The sequence below is a fragment of the Erythrolamprus reginae genome, chromosome Z (genome assembly GCF_031021105.1).
Source record: "Erythrolamprus reginae isolate rEryReg1 chromosome Z, rEryReg1.hap1, whole genome shotgun sequence".
NCBI lineage: Eukaryota > Metazoa > Chordata > Lepidosauria > Squamata > Dipsadidae > Erythrolamprus > Erythrolamprus reginae.
Genome location: NC_091963.1, coordinates 92,049,948 through 92,070,034, shown reverse-complemented (window position 1 = coordinate 92,070,034; position 20,087 = coordinate 92,049,948). Strand labels below are relative to the sequence as shown.

Genomic DNA, 20,087 nt, shown 5'->3' with positions numbered 1-20,087 from the left:
CTAAATGAATGGTTGTAAGCTAAGGATTCCTGTATTAACTACCTATCTTTGGTTTCCAAGTTTGGTCTATTTTGGAGGGCTCAAACATTGTTAAGGCTGCCACAAGTCTTAATATTTGGATATAAGGTAATAGAATTAGTAAACTGCTTGAAGACCACCCGGGCACAATAAGCCCAATGGACATTGATGAGACAGTGAATGGTGTCTGATTATTTCAAAGGAAGAACCTGCTCATGTTTTGATTTCCAGGATTGGAACCTGATTGAAAAGGTTCTTTGTATATATCAGTATGCATATACAGTACTGTACAAGATTACATGTACACTGCAACATTTGCTTCTTAGGAAAAGAAGCCAACTCCAGATTCTGGCCTTTCACCAAGGAATTTTAATCCTTTCATTTGATATTCTGAAAGGAAGATGAATAACAAAATCAGTCTTGAGAGTAGCCCACCATCAAGTATGAGAAAACATAGTTGATTATTTCTTTGTTGGATGAGGAATTGTTTGAACTAACATGGCTTCTTTGACTTGACATACCCTGTATCTGTAACTCAGTAACTTATCTAGGACCAAATTTTAAGATACTATTCATAATCCAGGTCAATTTATTCTACTTGACCTGCATTTTTCTCATTCAAAATGTGGGAAATATATTAAAATCCTTTGCTTCAGAGTTTTTTCACATCATGATGGTTAATCCTATAAAATCTCTAAATTATTAAAAATGTTCCTCTTTTGATAATTGCTTAATTGTGTCTCATTCTTGTAAATTGATTGATACTATAATATAAATACTTTCATTCTTCCCTGTTCATATACAGATCAGAAGCTATTCTTTTACAATGCTTCCTTTAGAATCAATAATGTTCAATATAAGTCTAGCTTTGACAAACAGACCTCCGCAGAATTTACAGAGCTGAGCAAAAGTATTGAGATTTTGGTAAGTGAGAATAATTTTTTAATACATTTAATGTTCTAAATTCTATTCTGAAAAAGAAAAAAACCCATAAACAGACACAGAAACTTTGAGAGAGGACAATCTTTTCCCGCCTTTCTGTTTCTTTTATTTGGAAGTTGATGTGGGATTCTGCAAATTGTAAATCCTTCCTTCTATACAAACTTTCTAGCAGCTTTTATGAATCTATCTCATCTGCACTCCCTGCAAGCCAGCTAAACAACAACAAAAAAACCCCTATATCAAATAATGGGTTCTGTTAATAATAATTTATTCATTCAAATATGCTGAATTGAGGAAACATGAATTAGAAGAATATGAGCATGATTTTAAAATTAGAGAAGGAGACAATAATCTGATGATAATATCATTATGAGAGTCAAATAATATATTATCACTAATAATAAAAGTGAAGTACTAATATTATATTTAAGAAGGCCAAACTAACATGAACAGATGCCCCAACCAGCCCTAAAATTGACAATGAATTAAAATTGGTGGATAATTTCTGCTTTTTAGGATCAGCTACTTAAAGGAATAAGAAAAATTACTTTACTGGAGCTGGCAAGGGAGCTGAAGCAATTCTTACATCTATAATAGATAATATTTGGTAGTTACTCAGGCAGATGCTTCCCTATTTTTATGGAACTATAAAAAGGAAGAGGAGGTACAGCACAATCAGACTTGCAAAATACTGTTATTATGGCAAATGTCAATAAAAATATTTTTTTAATTCAACCTGTGAAGCTGATTCCCAGTCTGATCTAGCTAAGGGGGTTCGTTGCAATCAACAGTAAAAGAACCAGAAATGTTCTGTATTTTAGCAGTTTGCAGAGCACAGGTGAAGAATTTGAAAAAAATATGCAGATGCCAGAATATGCCAATACCCACAAAGATTGAAATAGTGCAGGTAATGTTTTTCCATGTGACACTTTATGAAGTATGAAAATTACCTTATGGCAAAGGAGCTGAAGCATTTCTCAAATCTATAATAGATAATATTTGAACTTGCAAGAAACAGGCTAGAATAAGTCTTGGGCTTCCAAGAAACAGGATACAATAAGTATTAATGCTTTTAAATTTTAATGATGGAGAAGACTCCTGAGAATTGGTGCTATATTGAAGAGGATTGAAGCTGTCCCAAAGGATCAAACTAGGCATCAAAGATAGCCCAAATTTGGCAAAACCCTGTTAAGTACCAACTTTGAACTCTTATATTTTTTCAACAAATTGAAGTAAAGTGTTACTAATTGGAAGTCCTCATTGCAGCTGTGTACTTAATACACCTGCCAAAAATCAACTGAATGGTCAAGTAGTTTTGAAACTACAGCAGCCTGAAGATTGCTATAATTCATTTTTTGAGGGGTTTTTTTGCAAAGTTCGAGCCTGAACCATGTAAAAAGTAAGAGGACTGGGTACATAGGGTTTTGCCAGTTTATAAAGACTTACAAGGTGTGGAGGTTCTCCAAATATCTCCAACATACTACTGAAATTGCCACATATACAGCTTCTGGAAGTTGGCCCAAAATTTCATTTTTGCTCATTCAGCATTTTGCAACCTTTTACTTGAGGTCTCCTAGAACTCCCAATTTTTAGTCTTTTGAACTAAAATTTTGCACAGCATAGTTTTATATCATAAAGAAACTATGTGTCAAATTTCATCAAAATCTGAGATGGTAAGGTGGGGATGATCTTTAAAATTGATCCACTTGACATGGAATGGCCCTTAACAATTCTGGCAGGAAAAGACATAAAATGGGACAAAATTAAGTTTACAACTATCTCATATAATTGATTGCAAATGAAAAATGGCTCTTGATTTCAAATTTCCATCTACATCTAATAGGTCATTATATGTTAATATTTCTGTTTTGTCTAATGTATTTGGCTGTTTTGTTGCTTCAATTGTTGATATCCACTTTGGAATTTCTATATAATGTTTTCTCCTTATTTCCCTCCACACCTGTAGTATAGTTGCCCTTAGTGCATGTGTTTGAAATTGTGTATGTTTCACACCTTTCCCCCCACAAATGGGCATGCCATCCTTCTTGTTTGTTAAATCCTTCCAAAATTAGGATTTTTTCATTGTGAAGATTAATCCAATCTTTTGCCCATAGTAGGGTTGCTTCCTGGTAGTATTTCTCTAAGTCTGGGAGGCTAAAGCCTATGATCCTGGAGTGCTTTAAACTTTTGGTGGTGCTTAAAGAGGCTTTGGTAGCCCAGAGTGAACAGAGGGAGACATGTGCTCCTCCTCACCACCTCAGAGTCCCTCTTTTTTTAAAAAAAAAAGCCTTAAAGTTTTGGAATTTCTTGATTCCCCTCACCTCACCTTCTTCCTGCGGCAGCAATTGTCCTCCTCTTCTTCCTCCTCCACCTCCCACCCAAATTTCGAGATTTTATTTCTTTCCTAATGGGTTTGCACGCATTCTTTTCTTTTACATTGATTCCTATGGGGAAAATTGCTTCTACTTACAAACTTTTCTACTTAAGAACCTGGTCATGGAACGAATTAAATTCTTAAGTAGAGGTACCATTGTATATGTATGCATATAATATACATACATACATACATCTGGGGCATTCTCTCAATCGCCTCATTGTTGATGGAAGATGGGCAGGTCAATACAGATTGGAAGTGCTCTGAATTTCATCTGGTTGAGTACTAAAGCAGGTGAAATTCAGAAGTCTGCTGATAGAAATGATGTTAAATGATTCTATGAAGTCCTCAGATCCATGTATGGACCTCAGCCCTCAGGGAGCTCCTCTCTACTGAACATGTCTGGTGCAATTCTCATCACTGAGATTCTACAGTGTTGGGTCCAGCACTTCCAATCTATATTGAACTGCTCACTTTCTATCAACAATGAGACAATCGACAGAATGCCCTAGCCTAGATGGATATCAACCACAGCTTGGATTCCCCACCATCAAAGACCAAAGCCCTACAGGTTTAGACATGACCTTCACAGCCCAACAGCTCCAAGAGAAGTGTCAAGAGCAGAATCATGAATTGTACACCACCTTCGTGGATCTCACTAGGCTCTTGACACTGTCAGTTGTGAAGGCCTGTGGTGCATCGTGTCAAAATTTGGGTGCCCTGATAAATTCATCCTGATAGTACATTAATTTCACGATGGTATGATGGCCTGTTTGCTGGACAATGGAGAAGCTTCAGAAGCCTTTTCCATCACAAGCGGTGTCAAGCAAGGGGGTGTGTTCCCAGTGACCTTATTCCGCATAATAATTTCATGCTGTCAGATGCCTTCCAGAACAGTTCCTTGGGAACTGATACAGGACCAATGGGAAACTGTTCAACTTGCAAAGACTACAGGCTGTAACCAAGATAAAAGAGATTGTGCCCTGAATGCAGGAAATGCAAGCCAGAGTGGATAATTTTGCAGCAGCATGTGACAATTTTGGTCTCCTTATCAACATAAAGAAGACCAAAGTGATGCATCAGCCAGCTCTGAAAGCCAAATGCCAAGAGCCCACCATCATAATAAGAGACAAAAGCTACAAGCAGTGGACCAATTTACATACCTTGGCAGCACCTTCTCCTATGCAGTGACAAATGACATTAAGGTCAACTGCAGAATCACCAAGGCAAGCTCTGCATTTGGCAGACTAATGACTAATGTGTGGAACTAATGTATTTACCCTTATGTTGTAAGCCACCCTGAGTCTACATCCTGAGACTACAAAGAAGTCGAAATAATAAATAAGCTCAAAGTCTATGGAGCATTAGTGCTAGCTACGCTGTTATATGCCAGTGGGACATGGACTGTATACCCTTGCTGTTCTGTTCGGGTCTGTGAGACCCGAAATCAAAGTTTGAGATCCTGTAAAAAATTTCCCCTGCATATCTGAAACTTGAAATTTCATAATTTTGCATCATTTCAGGTGGTCTCTCTACGATATTTTTTTTTGGGGGGGGAAGGGCTTCTTTCTTGCTGAAAAAAATAGGCCTAAAGTTCTGTTCCCAGGTCACCGTAATCCAGCCCGAAAATTCTTCATTTGAGGTGCTTATGTTTGGTCAATTTGAAAACCTTTTTCACTTGGAAAGTAGTCTGAACATTTCTGCACACAATGATATGAAAATTGAACTGAAAAATAATGCTTATTGGTTTATTTTGATCATAAAAAGCAGCCCCCCCTTTTTGTGAACCTTTTTTCAATTTATAGATAGTTTAGCCTGCAAAATGCGTTCAATTTTACTAAAGTTGGTGTGGGATTGGTAGTTTGAACATTTCTGAACATAAGAAAAATATAAATGAACTGAAAAAAATGATGCTTATTGGTTTTTTAAAATCAGAAATAAGGCCTCCCCGTCCCCTGCTGCTTGCAACCATTTTCACTTTAAATTTTTTTTAGGCTCCAAATCCAAAATACTTTTAATATCTTAGGCATTGATTTACTCAATTTAACATTGCTGATAATCATAAAAATATTTTTGGGGGTGGGGGCTAACTTTTTTCTGGGCAAAATTTTACCTACACTTGTACTGTTGCCAGGTCTATTTGACCCGGAAAAAAATCTTTTAGGTATTTAACTTTGGTATTTTTGAAAACTGTTTTCACTGGTAAACTAGTTTGAACATTTCTGAATGTAATGATATGAAAATTGAACTGAAAAAATTGATGCTTATATTTTAATTTTGATCAAAAAGCCCCCCCCCATTTGTTCAGCATTTTGTGTCAGTTTATATTTTTTTAGTCTACAAATCTCTAAGGAATTTCCCCCACAAAAGTTTTGATATACTAAATTGAACATTCCTGATCATAAGAAAAATAGAAATGAACTGAAAAAAATGATGTTTATTTGTTTATTTTGCTCACAAATGGGCCACCCCCTTGGCCTTGCTCTGTGCCATTATTTTCACTTTTTATATAGATTTGGCTAGAAATATTTGGAATATCCTTTTGAAAAGCAAGTACATGATAGCCAGACAATGAATTTTATGAAAGAAATCCATTTTACTAAAAACAAGTATGTAATTTTGAAATTAACAGCATAATTTTTATATAAATTGAAGTAATTGAACACAGCGGGGGGGGACTTTTATGTGCAAAATAAACAAATAAGCATCAATGTTTTCAGTTCAATTTTCATTTCATTATGTTCAGAAATGTTCAAACTGGTAATTCAATGCCAAAGTTATTGAAAATATTTGGAATTAGAGGCCTAGAAAAAATTATAAAGTGACATGCTTGAAAAAACGGGGGTGGCCCTTTTATGAGCAAAATAAACAAATAAGCATCTTTTTTTCAGTTCAAGTTTAATATCATTATATTTAGAAATGTTCAAGCTACCAATCCCACACCACCTTTAGTAAAATAGAATGCAGGCAAAACTATCTATAAATTGAAAGAAAGTTTACAAAAACGGGGTGGTGGTGCATTTTATCAGCAAAATAAACCAATAAGCATTATGTTTTCATTTCATTGTGTGCAGAAATGTTCAAACTTGTTTCCAAGTGAAAAAAGCTTTTAAAAAGACCAAATATAAGTACCTAAAATGAACAATTTGCGGTCCGGATCAAATAGACCCAGGAACAGAACTTTAGGTTGTGTTTTTGAGCAGAACACAAGTACATGAGACATGCTAGACAACTGAACTACTTCCACCTGATCTGCCTTCATAGAATTCTGAGGATCTGGTGGCAGGATAAAATACCTGACACTGAGGTCCTCTCCAGAGCAGGCCTGCTACCAATTTCCATCCTGCTGATGAAAGCCCAGACATGATGGGTAGGCCATGTTGTTAGGATGCCAGACCACTGCATCCCTAAACAGCTCCTCTATGGGTGAGCTGTTTAAAAGAAAGTGATTGCATGCGGCATAAAAGAAATGATACAAAGAAACATTGAAAGCCTCCTTCAAGTCCCTCAATATCGACACCACCTCCTAGGAAACCTTGGCACAAGATCGAACAACAGGGTGCATAATAATAATAATAATAATAATAATAATAATAATAATAATAATAATAATAATAATTATTATTATTATTATTATTATTATTATTATTAATTAGATTTGTATGCCGCCCCTCTCCAAAGACTCGGGGTGGCTCACAGCAATAATAAAAACAATGTTATAGTGAAACAAATCTAATATTAAAAAAGAAAGCATATAAAACCCTATCATATTTTAAAAAAAACAAACAACACATACATATCAAACATAAAATATAAAAGCCTGGGGGAAGCTGGATCCACAAGGCTGCCAGACATCTGAAGCCAGAAGAACACATTCATAGCAGAAGGGAAGTGAGCATTCCGCAAAGGCAGAGCTGCAAATGCTGTGAAAATGGTGCCCACACATGTCTGTCCAACATGTGGTAGAATATTTCATGCCCATATTTGCCTTACCAGCTACCTGCAGACACATCGCGTACAGCTCACAACCCATTAGATATCAAGGCCCTCTTCAAACACGATGGACGAACATAATCATCATCATATAAATACACAGTTTCTCTCTCTCTCATCCACAGTATGTATGTATGTATATATACAAATTTAAGACATATAGTGACTCTAGGCAGCATGAAAGTTGAAGAAAATAAACAATATATTCCTGTTGAGATACATTTGCTAGTTTTTATCAATTGTTCCAGCTTGTTCCTGAATCATGATACTATCTTCTAAAGTGTTATTTCTCCTAACTTTATATCAGTGGCATTTTTTATTATAAAATTTTAAACCTTTCCTCCAAGTTGTTTGCAAATGATAAAAAAAGGAAAGGTGAAGTTTATCCTTTTAAGCCTGGCCAGATTGTTTTAATTGATTCATACTGTATTGCTTTTTTCACTGCGACATGGATGTCCATGAAAAAGAGTGGTCAGAATCTGCAAAGATAATGGACTACAAGCCCCACCCCTTTCCCAATGCACGTGATTCTCAGCATGTACAAACTAGTATGGTTATGATAGGTGAAGTTGCAACTTGGTGACATAAACCTAGGGTTGTGATGGCAAACCTGTGCCACGTATGTCCAAAGTGGCATGCAGAGCCATGTTGCCTGCCACGCATGGTGTCATCCCTTCCAGGTTTCCGGTGCATGCATGTGCTCTGGCCATCTAGTCTTCTGGTTACTGGTGTACGTGTACATGCTATAATCAACTGACCTTCACATGTGTGATAGCGAAATCAGCCAGAAATCAGAAGATCAGACAACTAGCTTATCTTCGCACACTCATGCATGCTAGTAACCAGAAGATTAACTGTGTGCCCCAGGACATCCACCCACTTGCCAGCCAAGAGCACTACGCCCACTCACCTGCTTTGTTGTCATGAGGAAAGGTCCCGAAGCTGCACTGGCCAGGATCCACGTGGACTACTGCAGGGGGAGGTCAGGGGCAAATGGGGAACTGCCTGTTTTGCTGCCCCCCACACACAGTGCAGATTCTCACTCCAGCTCCTCCAAGGTTCAGAAGTGCTCTCCACTGGGGGAAGCCCCATTCCCAATTCTCCTGTCTCTCAGAATCCCCTGAATTTCATTTCATTTCGCTTCCCTTCATTTTCTCTTTATTATATGTTTGCTCAAGCGTTTTGCTCTAGTCATGAGGGCTAACCTACTGAATAGCAACAGGAGAATTCCCCTCGTTCTCTGTGGAGATTCTCAGAGAAGCTGGAGTTAGAATCTGCGCTGCGGGGGGGGGCAGAGAGAGAGGCAGTTCCCCACCTGTCTGACAATGCGCTTCCAACTCTCCAAAAAAAACCCATGCTTCCGCAGCCTGCTGCTGCCCTCTCTGTCCCGCTGATAGCTCCTACCACTTTCAGGGAAGTGCTGCTGCCAGTGGTAAGGGGATGGCAGCTGCAAGGACAGGTGGGCTGAGGCTTCCCTGTCTCCCCACCCAAGCGGGCTTCTGCTGTAGCCCCAAGCCTTTGGCAGAGAGAGAGGGAAACCATAGGCTGCTGTTCTTGCCGCACCTACCCCCTCATGCCTGGCAATGGTTATTTCCATGGCAACAGCAGGCTGGGGTTTCCCTCTCTTCCCACCAAAGATTTGGGGCCACAGCAGAAGCCTTCTAATAAAGGAGAAGGAGAAGCCTCCGGCAGGGAGGAAGAGAAACCCAGGACTGCTGTCCTTGCAGCCATCATGTAAATGGCAGTGGGAGAACAGCCACCACCAAGCGCCAGGGGGTAAAGGCGGGTTTCCCTGCCTTGAGGCTGGCAGGAAGAGGAGGAAAAGCAGCGGCGGCAGACCGTTCATGCTTGCAAAGTTTGATGCATGAGGCTTTCCAGACTCAAAATGGCTGGGGGGCATGTGCAGATGGTGCATGCAAGTGTATATATGCTTGTGGAGTGTGGGGAATGATGCATGGGGAGCATAGGGGGAGCATGTGCACATGAGGGTGCATTGCATTGTGGGTGTCGGCACATATGGGTGCTATCGTGCGCACACACACTTTTGACACACAACCAAAAAGAGGTTTGCCATCACTGACCTAGGGGATCTGTTGCATTTCTACTCTGTTTAAAACATTTTCTATACGAAGCATAACTTTTCATTCCTTTCAACAGATTAAACAAGCATTTCAAGCTACTCCCTTAGAAAAAAGGTTCATTAATGCACGTGTTGTCAAACTAAGGTATGTAGATGAACATTTCGCTCGGGAATAGATGCTGAATTAATTGCTAATGATGACATGAGAATGAATTTATAAATCAAAGGGCCCAAGAAGCATTAAGAAATAGATCTGGGTTATTTCTCTCAAATGGTGTTCATCAGTTCTTGCTCCCATAAATCAGCCATATATTCAAAACTAGCATAATTATGCTAGTTGTAGTCTAAAACCTAGGAGCTGGGAACATGTTAAAATATACTAATCAGGTCTAGGACTTCATCCCTGACACTTCATTCTCCTTGGATGTTTCCCTCTGGCAATTATCCCCCTACAACTTATCTCCTCAGTTGCCTCAACCCATTTGCCCTGGGCAATAGGTCACCAGCATCTACGTCCCACACCCTTCAACATGGCTGTTTCACAGAAAGAGTGTTTGTTCTCCCCAGACAGTTAGCCCCCAACCAATCAGCTAGATGTCCAGATATATTGAGATACGCAGCAGCTGGATAGGTCTTGTCTAGATACCAGAATTTATAGTGTAGCAATTCAGAAACCAGTTCAGATAAATAACGAAGACACTTTAATAGAAAACAGCAGTAAACAATTTTACTCTTCAAGGCAAGCAAAAATATCTTCTGTCTTAGTCTTCTATTTACAGGAGCAAATTTTACTTTAGCTATATGCAGTAAAGCTTAGTTACACGTGGATACTAAACCAATCCAGGTTTCTCAATATCAACATTACAGCTCTAACTCAATACTCAATTTACGCTCAAACTGCTTCAGCCAGCCAAGTAACAATAATCTAAAACAACACACCCATTGTAAAGGTGCTTTACATTGTATCATTCTCTGGTCCAATCAGGTTACAATTCGCTTGCTAAGACTCAGCATCCATTACTATTTAACATGCTTACAATCTTCTTTTACCTCATATGGCAACATAATGGAATGTCACCTAGGATTGAGCTAATCCTTGATACTAGAAGGGTCTACTCTTTCCTCCCCAGGGGAGGGCTCCAGTTCAGCAAAAAGATCACTAGGCTATCACCTCCTGTCTCCTTTCGCTGGATTTGGATTGGGGAGAAGAGAGTAGACCCTTCTAGCTGATCGGTTGGGGGCTAACTATCTGGGGTGGCGGAACACCCAGGATGGACCCTCTTTCTGTGAAATAGCCATGTTGAAGGGTATAGGATGCAGATGCTGGTGACCTTTTGCCCAGGGCAAATGGGTGAAGGCATGTCACCTGAGGAGATAAATTGGGGGATAATCACCCAAGGTGAAACACCCACAGAGAATGAAGAGTCGGAATAAATAATCCTATTCCGACTCTAATCTTTTCTTTTGCTTTCTCTTAATACATACGATTTTGGCTTTAAACTGAACAGATAATAAGTTGGCATTCTTTTATCCCAAAATACCCCCATTCATTGGAAGTTTATTATGGCAGATTAGCATCTGCAAAGTCTGAAAAGCCTGTGATGTTGTGTTATTTAATTACTGATTTATTCAGGCAGATGAAAGGCATTGCACTGCTTCTGTTCCCCACCCCTACATTTTTCAGATTAACACTATTTCTGAGAATTGTAGGGCAAATATTCATAGGCAAACAGATACTAATGAATAAAGCTTAAGTGCAAGATGGGCACATGAAAAGGGAAGGGGAAAGAGTTTAAAGAGGGGGAAACTCTGTGCCTCTCAAAGATCCCTATATAAAGTTCCCTATATTTTCTCGTACACAAATAGAAAATATTCTGGCTTGTTTGGTCAGTTGTCTTGTATTATTCTTTTGCAGCCCAGCAAATGAGGGTGTCCTGGCAGATGTTGTGCTAATATTTAAGTTCATTGCCACAAATAATAAAGAGATTCTCTGGACAAATATTTATTATAGTTTGTGGAAAAAACTGAAGTCATCAACATGGCCCTTAAGTATTGATATTTCTTCTTATAAGCTTTCAGGCAAGTGTTATAGATGTCCTTTGTAATGATGATGATCAAATTTTAAAAACTGCTTTATTTGATTGCACTGTAACCGGAAATATATTTGTATGTTGATTAAATCAAAACATTCCCTATTCTTGCATAAGATATTTCTGTAGTATTTATTTTCTGTGGGGAAATAAAATACTTAGATTTCAGATTTCCATCAAATCTATTCACTGGTGAACAGCAATTTCATTGACTTAAATCTGTGACTTGTTTTCAACTAACTTGGCCTCCGGATCCAAAAATAACCTGTTTTTGTCTATCACGTCAACTTTTTAAGCCAAAAGTGCATATAAAGTAAGGTGACCAGTCATCCTGCTTTTGGTAGGACAGTCCTCCTTTTTTAATAATTTGTCCCGTGGCATTTTTTAAAAATCCCAGTTTGTTTTTAGTGGTCATGGGGCTAACCCCAGGCCTCCCCACCCCGGCACAGCATTTTCCAATGTTGCATAGTGGAGCCGGGCACCGTTTCTCTCTGCCCAATCCAGGGGCTTGGCTGGCTGTTGTGCTCTGACCGGCTTCAGGTAGCCAAGAGTGAATGAAGCCACCTGGAGCCCTTCCTCCTCTCTTCCTTTGCTTGTCTGACTTTCTCACACTCACATTCCCACCCCCAGCTTAGGCTCAGCCCGCTGCCTGCCAAACGCCACCTTGCTCAAGTGCAACAGGCCCATCCCCCTCAGCCAGGCCCAGCATGGCCCACTCTGCCCCTGCCTGGAGCCTGAGCAAAAGGGAGGTGGGAGGGGGTGAGCAGAGACTGCCCGCGGGGAGCCGTCAATGAAGGGCTGGCCAGGACTTCAGCACGTGCCCTGGAAATAAGGATTTGCAGGTCAGGAGCTTGGCCTTTGCTGGATCTGCGAAACAGATGAGGGAGAGGGGGAGGGGGAAAGGAAGGAAGAAGGAAGGAAAAAAGTAAGGAGATGGAGGGAGAGAGGACAGAAAGAAGGAAGGAGATGGGAGGGAGGGAGGAGAGAAGGAGGGAGGGAAGGAAGGAGAAAAGGAAGGAAGGAGATGGGAGGAAGGGAGAGAGGAGAGAAGGAAGGAGGGAAGGAGATGGGAGGGAGGCAGAGAGAGAGGACAAGGAGGGAAAGAAGGAAGGAAGGAAGGAAGGAAGGAAGGAAGGAAGGCCATGTGGTGCCTGATTGCCTGTCTAGCTCAGGTTTGGAACTGGCCTGTGATTGAAAGAATCCAAAGGCAAAGCTGGGCACTCAGCAGGAGAAAGCAGCCTGGCGATGACTGGAGCAGCCCATGCCCTTTCGGAGAGAGAAAGAAAGAGAGCGAGAGGGAAGGAAGGATGGAGAGAGAGAGAAAGAGAGAGAGGGAGGGAGGGAGGAAGAGAATAAAAAAGAGAGAGAAATAGAGGATGGACGGATGAGAAAAAGAAAGACAGAAAGAAAGAGGGAGGGAGAGAGAGAGAGACAGAAATGGAGGGATGGAGGTAGAGAGAGAGAGAAAGAGAGAAAGAGAGAGGGAAGGAGGAGAGATAGAAAGAAAGAGAAAGAGAGAGGGAGGGAGGAAGAGAGAGAGAAAGAAAAAGAGAGAGAGTGGAAGGATGAGAAAGAAAGAAATGGAAATAGAGAGAAATGGAAGGAGAGGGAGGGAGGAAGAGGGAGAGAGAAAGAAAGAGAAAGAGAGGGAGGGAGGAAGACAGAGAGAAGAGAGAGAGAGGAAGGAAGAGAGAAAGAAAGAAAAAGAAGGAAAGAAGAATGGAGAGAAAGAGGAGAGAGAGAAAAGGGGAGAAAAAGAAATGAGAAAATGACAGAGGGAGAGATGGAAAAGAGGGAAACAAAAGAATGAACGAAAGAAAAAAAGAATAGTAGCATGAAGGGAAGGACGATGACCCAGCCCAGAGAAAAGTACCAGACAGTTCTCTTCTATGACATATACATGCTCCCCTCATCTCAGATAATTTAGGTAACTTATTTATTTATTTATTTATTTATTTATTTATTTATTTATTTATTTATTTATTTATTTATTTCATAGACCAAATTTTTAATCAAGAACACACACACCCGGCAAGTGTCCCACTTTACCAATGTTAAAATCTGGTCACCTTAATATAAAGTAAAGTAAAGTAAAAACTTACCAAATGTACTGTTTACAAAGAATAATTTTATTCATCCAAAGGTTATAATAGTTACTGCAAGTTAAATTGTGTTCATACAAATACAGTAGTTATTTTTTTAATCGAATGATAATTATACATATTAAGGTAAAAAAAAATGCTTATAGCTTTTTCTGGAGTGTTTAATCTGTGGACATTCTCGCTTGATGCTCCAATAATAGTCAGTCATCATCTGTATATCCCATCTACCTTGATACCGTGACTTCATGATCTTCAACTCTTAGTGGAAATGCTCAACCTGCTCATCACTGACTGCACCAAGATTTTCTGGGAAGATAGCAAGATGGCTATGTAAAAAATTGAATTTGATGCTCATATTGCCTAATTAACTACATTTTATATATAAGGTGTAGAAAAAAACCTTGACGTGGTAGAAGAAAACTAACTACGGTTTTGAAACCAACAGGCCTAATTAACTATTTAAAAAACCCTCAAAAATCAAACTCAACAGAAATTGTGTTACAAATTGTTCCCCAGTGATTCCCTGGTTTTCATTTACTTATTTTTAATATTTAAGGAATTTTCATTAGGAATTAACAGAACATTTTGCCAAAGAATATTGAGAAAATTTTCATTGAGCAAAAGCCAATAATATTTATGTTATTTGATTATTTTTATGAAGTAGTCACAGTACAAGTGTACAAATGGAAACATCAGTTGGTTGGTTAATTCATGATGCTAACTAAATGGATTATAAATGACTTTCTGACATAGTTTCTGCAAGAGTCTATAGAGACCAAATTCCTAATAGATATTTTATTTTCTTTCTGGCGATTGCAATAGCAGAAAGATGCAAGTTTAAATGCTTTAAATTATACAAAAACTAGTCCAGAAAAAATACAATTAAAACTTTTAACCAAAAGGAATTTAGAGATGAAGCATTGCAATTTTCAGGTTTCCTAATGCTAATATAGTTGTAATATCATTTATAATGTATTTACAAAGACAGTACTAAGAAATTCTGTTTTGCAAATTTTTCATATCTCTTATTTAAAATGCTTTACATTCAAACCTACTGAAAGGGTGACATCAGTATGAAAACATTTTCTACCAATATTCCCAAATTACTAATGATTATTGAAAATCATAAATAGTAGTACAGTGATACCTCATTTTTCATGAGGGATGCGTTCCAAGACCACCCGTAAAAAATGAAAATCCGCTAAGTAGGATTTCCACTTTAAATCCCCCACACATTGTCCCTCACGTCCCACAGCGGTCACCTCCTGCACCCGGAATACCTGCAGCCACTCTCCTCCACGCCTGTCAGCCCCATTGAGGTCAGTGCCAAGTCTGAGCCTCATTTTATCTGCCTAGCTGGGCCTTTTTTTTTTTGCCTGTCAGCTGCGCGCGCTTCCAACTCCTTGCCTGGCTGCTTCCCAAGGCCGCGGCACTTCCACAGCCCCATCTGGCTCTCCTTCTCCCCCCCCCCCCCGTTAGTTTGGGGATCTCTGCTCCCTGCTGCCTTCAAGCCAAACTGATTTAGCGGCTGGCTTGTTGGTGGCAGGGGGGGGGGCAAAAGAAAGACACAGCAGAATTAAACTGTGGCACAAAGTTCAAAGTTGGATAAGAAGGCGCCGAAGAGCTCGATGCATCTTTCTTTCATCCCCTCCCCCCCATCTCTGCCATCAACAAGTTGGCCAGCCAAATCAGTTTGGCTTGAAGGCAGCAGGGAGCAGAGATCCCCAAACTAAGTGAGGGGGAGGAATGAGAGCCAGATGGAGCTCTGGAAGTGCTGTGACATGGGGAAGCAGCCGGGTAAGGAGTTGGAAGCATGCGCGGCCGAGAGGCAAAAAAGAAAAAAGACAAAGGCCCAGCTAGGCAGGCAAAAGGAGGCTTAGCACTTACCTTGATGGGGCTGACAGGCATGGAAGAGAGTGGCTGCAGGGATTGCAGCAGAGGTGGAATAACAACGCGGACAGAAAGCTGGATTTAAAACTGGGTCATTTTTATTAATTAAATTAAATTAAATTAATTTAATTCAACCTAACATGGACCCACAGAGGTCAACTGAAGAACATATAGGGCGGAAATGATGTAATAAAAACTTCCGGGGTAACTTAGGGCATAGCTCCATGCTGATCCAAGTGAAGGGGCCTTGCCCTCACCTGAATCCCAACCATGCCATGCATGTGGGAGGTCTCGCCGTCCAATCCCTGGAAGGGAATTGAAATGGGCGAGACCCAGAGGCAAGTTCTCCCCAATTGCTCAGGCCTGTTTAAAAGCCACCATGAGCCCTTGGAGAGAGTCTGCCAATCATCCCCAAGGATGCCCAACAGAGAACACGCAGTTGCTGAACCCCTCCCAATTTCTACTCCTAACCTGCCAACCCAATGACCAGAGGTAAGCCAATTAGAACTAATCAGGGAACGAAACACCCCCTAACCATCCGTCCCGCACCGCAGTGTGGAATAGGTGAAAAAACGGTTGCAGGAAAAATACCGAGACCGCCAAAAATTCCTATTCGGCCCCCTAAGGGCGACCCCTGTAGCACACTGAAAGATAGGGAGGGAGGGAGGGTGTTCACCTGCTCGTTGTCCGGGGTGAAAAGGAGGCTCTGAGCCTGCGCAGCCCTTTATAAAGGGCTGGCAGGCCCCGCCCCGGCAACGTCATCGGCCGGTGCCGATGACAGGCATGGCCGGGATCTCGCAAAATCTCACGAGATCCTGGCCATTCAAGATGGTGGCTTCACCGAGGGCTGTGTTTCCCTGGCCCTGCTGCAAATCCGGGCTGGGGATAAGTCGCCGGCTGGGCATTCTGGGTGCAGGAGGTGACTGCTATGAGCACTCAAAGTAAAAGCCTGGTGGGTGGTGGGGAGGAGGAAGATTTCCCCATTGGCTTGCTACCCCTTCCTCATCTCAGCATCGTAGGATGGCCATAGCAGCAGTGGTGGCAGCAGCAGCAGCTGCTGCCACCCATGCTCACTTCCAGTTCTTTCAGCAATCTGCAATGAACTGAAACCATGGAAGGTGAACCGCGAAATGGCGAGGGATCACTGTAAATACTAGTACATGTAAATACTACCATTTGAGACCAAGCTGTAAGGAACAAATTGGAATCACTTTATAATATGTAAATAGATATATTGCTCTTGAGTTAAAATGGTATATACAAAATATGCCCCAATTTTGGTGGAGGGGTGCGGATGTTGACTGGTGGCGGCATTAATCACTGAGCACTTGTTATATGTTGTGTGTGTATTTTATATTATAAAATCAATAAAAATATTTTTTAAAAGTACATTTAAATACTACCATAGTACATGATATAGTTGCCATTATTGAAATTTAGATGGGATGCACTGATGGAAGGATACAAACTATTCAAAAGAAATAGACCTTATAAAAGAGAAAGCAGAGTTGCATTATATGTAAAAGATCACTACATCTCTATAGAAATCCACAAAATCAAGGATGGAAATCTTTTAGAATCCATATGCATTAAAATAAAAGGAAAAAAATGAATGACAAATTAACTTTTTGCTAAATATCTAACAAAAGTATATAGGAAATATACTGCTCAAAAAAATAAAGGGAACAGAATATAACTCCAAGTAAATCAAACTTCTGTGAAATCAAACTGTCCACTTAAGAAGCAACACTAATTGACAATCAATTTCATTTTGTTGTCAGCCCATTCAACTTTGTACAGAACAAAGTATTCAATGATAATATTTCATTCATTCAGATCTAGGATGTGTTATTTGAGTGTTCCCTTTATTTTTTTGAACAGTGTATATCACAGTAGTAATCAGAGGCTTTAACTACCCTGATATGAACTGGGAGACAAACTGCAGCAAGTGGGAGATCAAACAGTTTCCTAACCAACCTAGCTGACAACTTTGTCATCCAAAAGAGAGAACTGGAGAAAAAGCTACACGTTTGTTTACTAATGAGAGAAGATGGCAAGGAAGTAACAGGCATTAGAAATAAAGCAGAGCTGATTAGCTCATTCTTTGCCTTAGTCTTCCCACAAAAAGAAACTAAAGCCCAACCTACCAATAATCTAACTATAAAAGGCAGACTAGAAATAAAACTTTAAATAAGCAAGAAAATGATGAGAGAACATCTATCTGATCTTGACAAATATAAATCCCTAGGACCTGAAGGAGCTGGCAGATGTTATCTCAGAACTATTGTACTATATCTTCCAAAACGTGTGGAGCACTGGAAAACTGCCCGAGGATTGGAAAAAGACTGACCCAGAAAACCACAGACCAATCAGCCTAACTGCAAAAGATAATAATAATTTTAAAAAACAGATCTGGAAGTATTTAGAAACAAATTAAGTTATAACTAGAACCAGCATGGGTTTGTTAAAAACAAATCATGCCAAACCAATATTATTTCATCCTTTGACAAAATGACTAAATTAATAGACCAACAAAATGATGTGGAAAATTATATACTTAGACTTCAGCAACACATTCGACAAAGCAGATCACAACCTGCTTCTTGGTAAGCTAGAAAAATGTGGAATAGACACCATCAGATGGATTTGTACCTGGCTGATAAACTATACTCAACAAGTCAATCTTAAAGGCACCAGGGGTGGGCTGTTGGGGATTTGCAGGGCTTCAAGAGAACTTCTAGCTAATATTCTGTGCAGTTCAGAGAACCCCCAAATCCCACTCCTGACTGACCCTGCCAATCCCATCCTGCCCTTCCAAGGAGTCCCCATGGGGCCTGTTTTGGATGCAGGCAAGTTCAAGGCATGCACAAAAGCCCGGGGAAGGCAAAAAACAGGTCTGCCAGAGGTTTAGGCAAGCCAAAATATTTCCAGTCTCCAGAGGGCCCCCAGAGCCTAGGGAGGTCAATTTCGCCCCACTGGAGGCTCGAGGAAAGCCTCCGGAGCTCAGGGAGACAATCCACCCCCAGCCATGGTGCAGGAGACTGACTAAGCCATGCCCACCATGGCCATGCACACCCAGCAACTGGACAAAATTGCTAAAACCTTTGAAGCCCACCCCGGAATGGAATACATCTACATGGAGGGAAGTAAGCAGTGGGGTTCCACAGGGTTTTGCTTTAATCCCAGTACTCTTGAATATCTTCATAAATGATCTAGATGAAGGAATAGAAGAGGAATTAATCAAATTTTCAGATAACACTTAGCTAGCAGGAATAGCCAACACCCCAGAAAACAAGCTCAGGATCCAAAAAGATCTTGACAGGCTTGAACAATAGGCCCTATCCAACAACATGAAATTTAATGTGGAGAAAAGCAAGTTTTTACACTTAGGCAAGAAAACCCAAAGTATAAGTACAGATTAGGCGAAACTTGGATGGCAAACAGTAACTGTGAGATGGACCTTGGAGTCTTAGTGGACAATCACTTAAATATGAGCCAGCAGTGTGTAGCAGCAGCCAAAAAAGCTAATACAACCCTTGCTAGTATAAACAGAAGCATAGAAACAAAATCACGTGAAGTATTCGTTCTGCTTTATAAGCCTTAGTAAGGCCACACCTGGAATACTCCATCCAGATTTGGTCACCTCATTACAAAAAAGATGTTGAGACTTTGGAAAAAGTGCAACAAAGAGCAATTAAGTTGATTAAAGGCCTGGAAACTACAACATGTGAAGAACAGTTGCAGGATTTGGTTTGGCTAGTCTAAAGAAAAGAAGGATGATGGTGATAGTACTTGAGAGATTGCTACAAAGAGGAGAGGATCAACTTATATACCAAAGCATCTGTAGGTAAGAGAAGAAATAATGAATGGAAACTAAGGAGAGAAGCAACCTGGAACTAAGGAGAAACTTCCTAATGATGAGGACAATTAACCAGTGGAACAGCTTGCTATCAGAAATTATAGGTGCTTCATCACTGGGATTTTTTAAAGAAGATACTGGAAAGTCTGAAATGGTATATAAGTTCCCCTGCTTGAGCAGGAGGTTGGACTATAAGATCTTCAAAGTCCCTTCCAGCTTTATTTTGATTGATTGATTGGTTGGTTGGTTGATTGATTGATTGAATCAGGATTATCTTAGAATAAAGGATGGGGAAAATATTGCAATTGCCAAATTAATATTGTCTTCTCTATCTTTCCCCCCAGAAATGAATGAAGAAAATGGTATAACTCTTCTCAATCATTGTAAGTATCAGATTTGTTAAAAATTGGTTTGGTTAGCCTCATTTCCTTCTGAATGCTATTATCCAGATGTTTTTAATTTTATAACTGAGGATATTGGATGTATCTACTGTATAAGATAATAATAATAATAATAATAATAATAACAACAACAACAACAACAATAATAATAATAATAATAATAATAATAATAATAATAATAATAATAATTATTATTATTATTATTATTATTATTATTATTATTATTATTAATTAGATTTGCATGCCGCCCCTCCCTGAAGACTCGGGGTGGCTCACAACAACATAAACAGTATACAAATCCAATTTTAAAAAAATACAATTTAAAACCCTTATAATAA

The 20,087-nt window shown here is 39.8% G+C and overlaps 1 protein-coding gene across 9 annotated transcripts in view; it reads left to right on the top strand.

Annotated features, from left to right (window-relative positions):
- Positions 1-20,087, top strand: part of LOC139153266 (transmembrane protease serine 11E-like) — a 90,550-nt gene that overhangs the window by 55,209 nt on the left and 15,254 nt on the right. For all 9 annotated transcript variants that reach the window (XM_070726995.1, XM_070726993.1, XM_070726987.1 and 6 more), the window contains 4 exons: positions 824-942; positions 9,485-9,552; positions 11,323-11,486; positions 19,693-19,731. In XM_070726995.1, the coding sequence (XP_070583096.1) occupies positions 824-942; positions 9,485-9,552; positions 11,323-11,486; positions 19,693-19,731 (390 nt within the window). The remainder of the gene's footprint in view (positions 1-823; positions 943-9,484; positions 9,553-11,322; positions 11,487-19,692; positions 19,732-20,087) is intronic.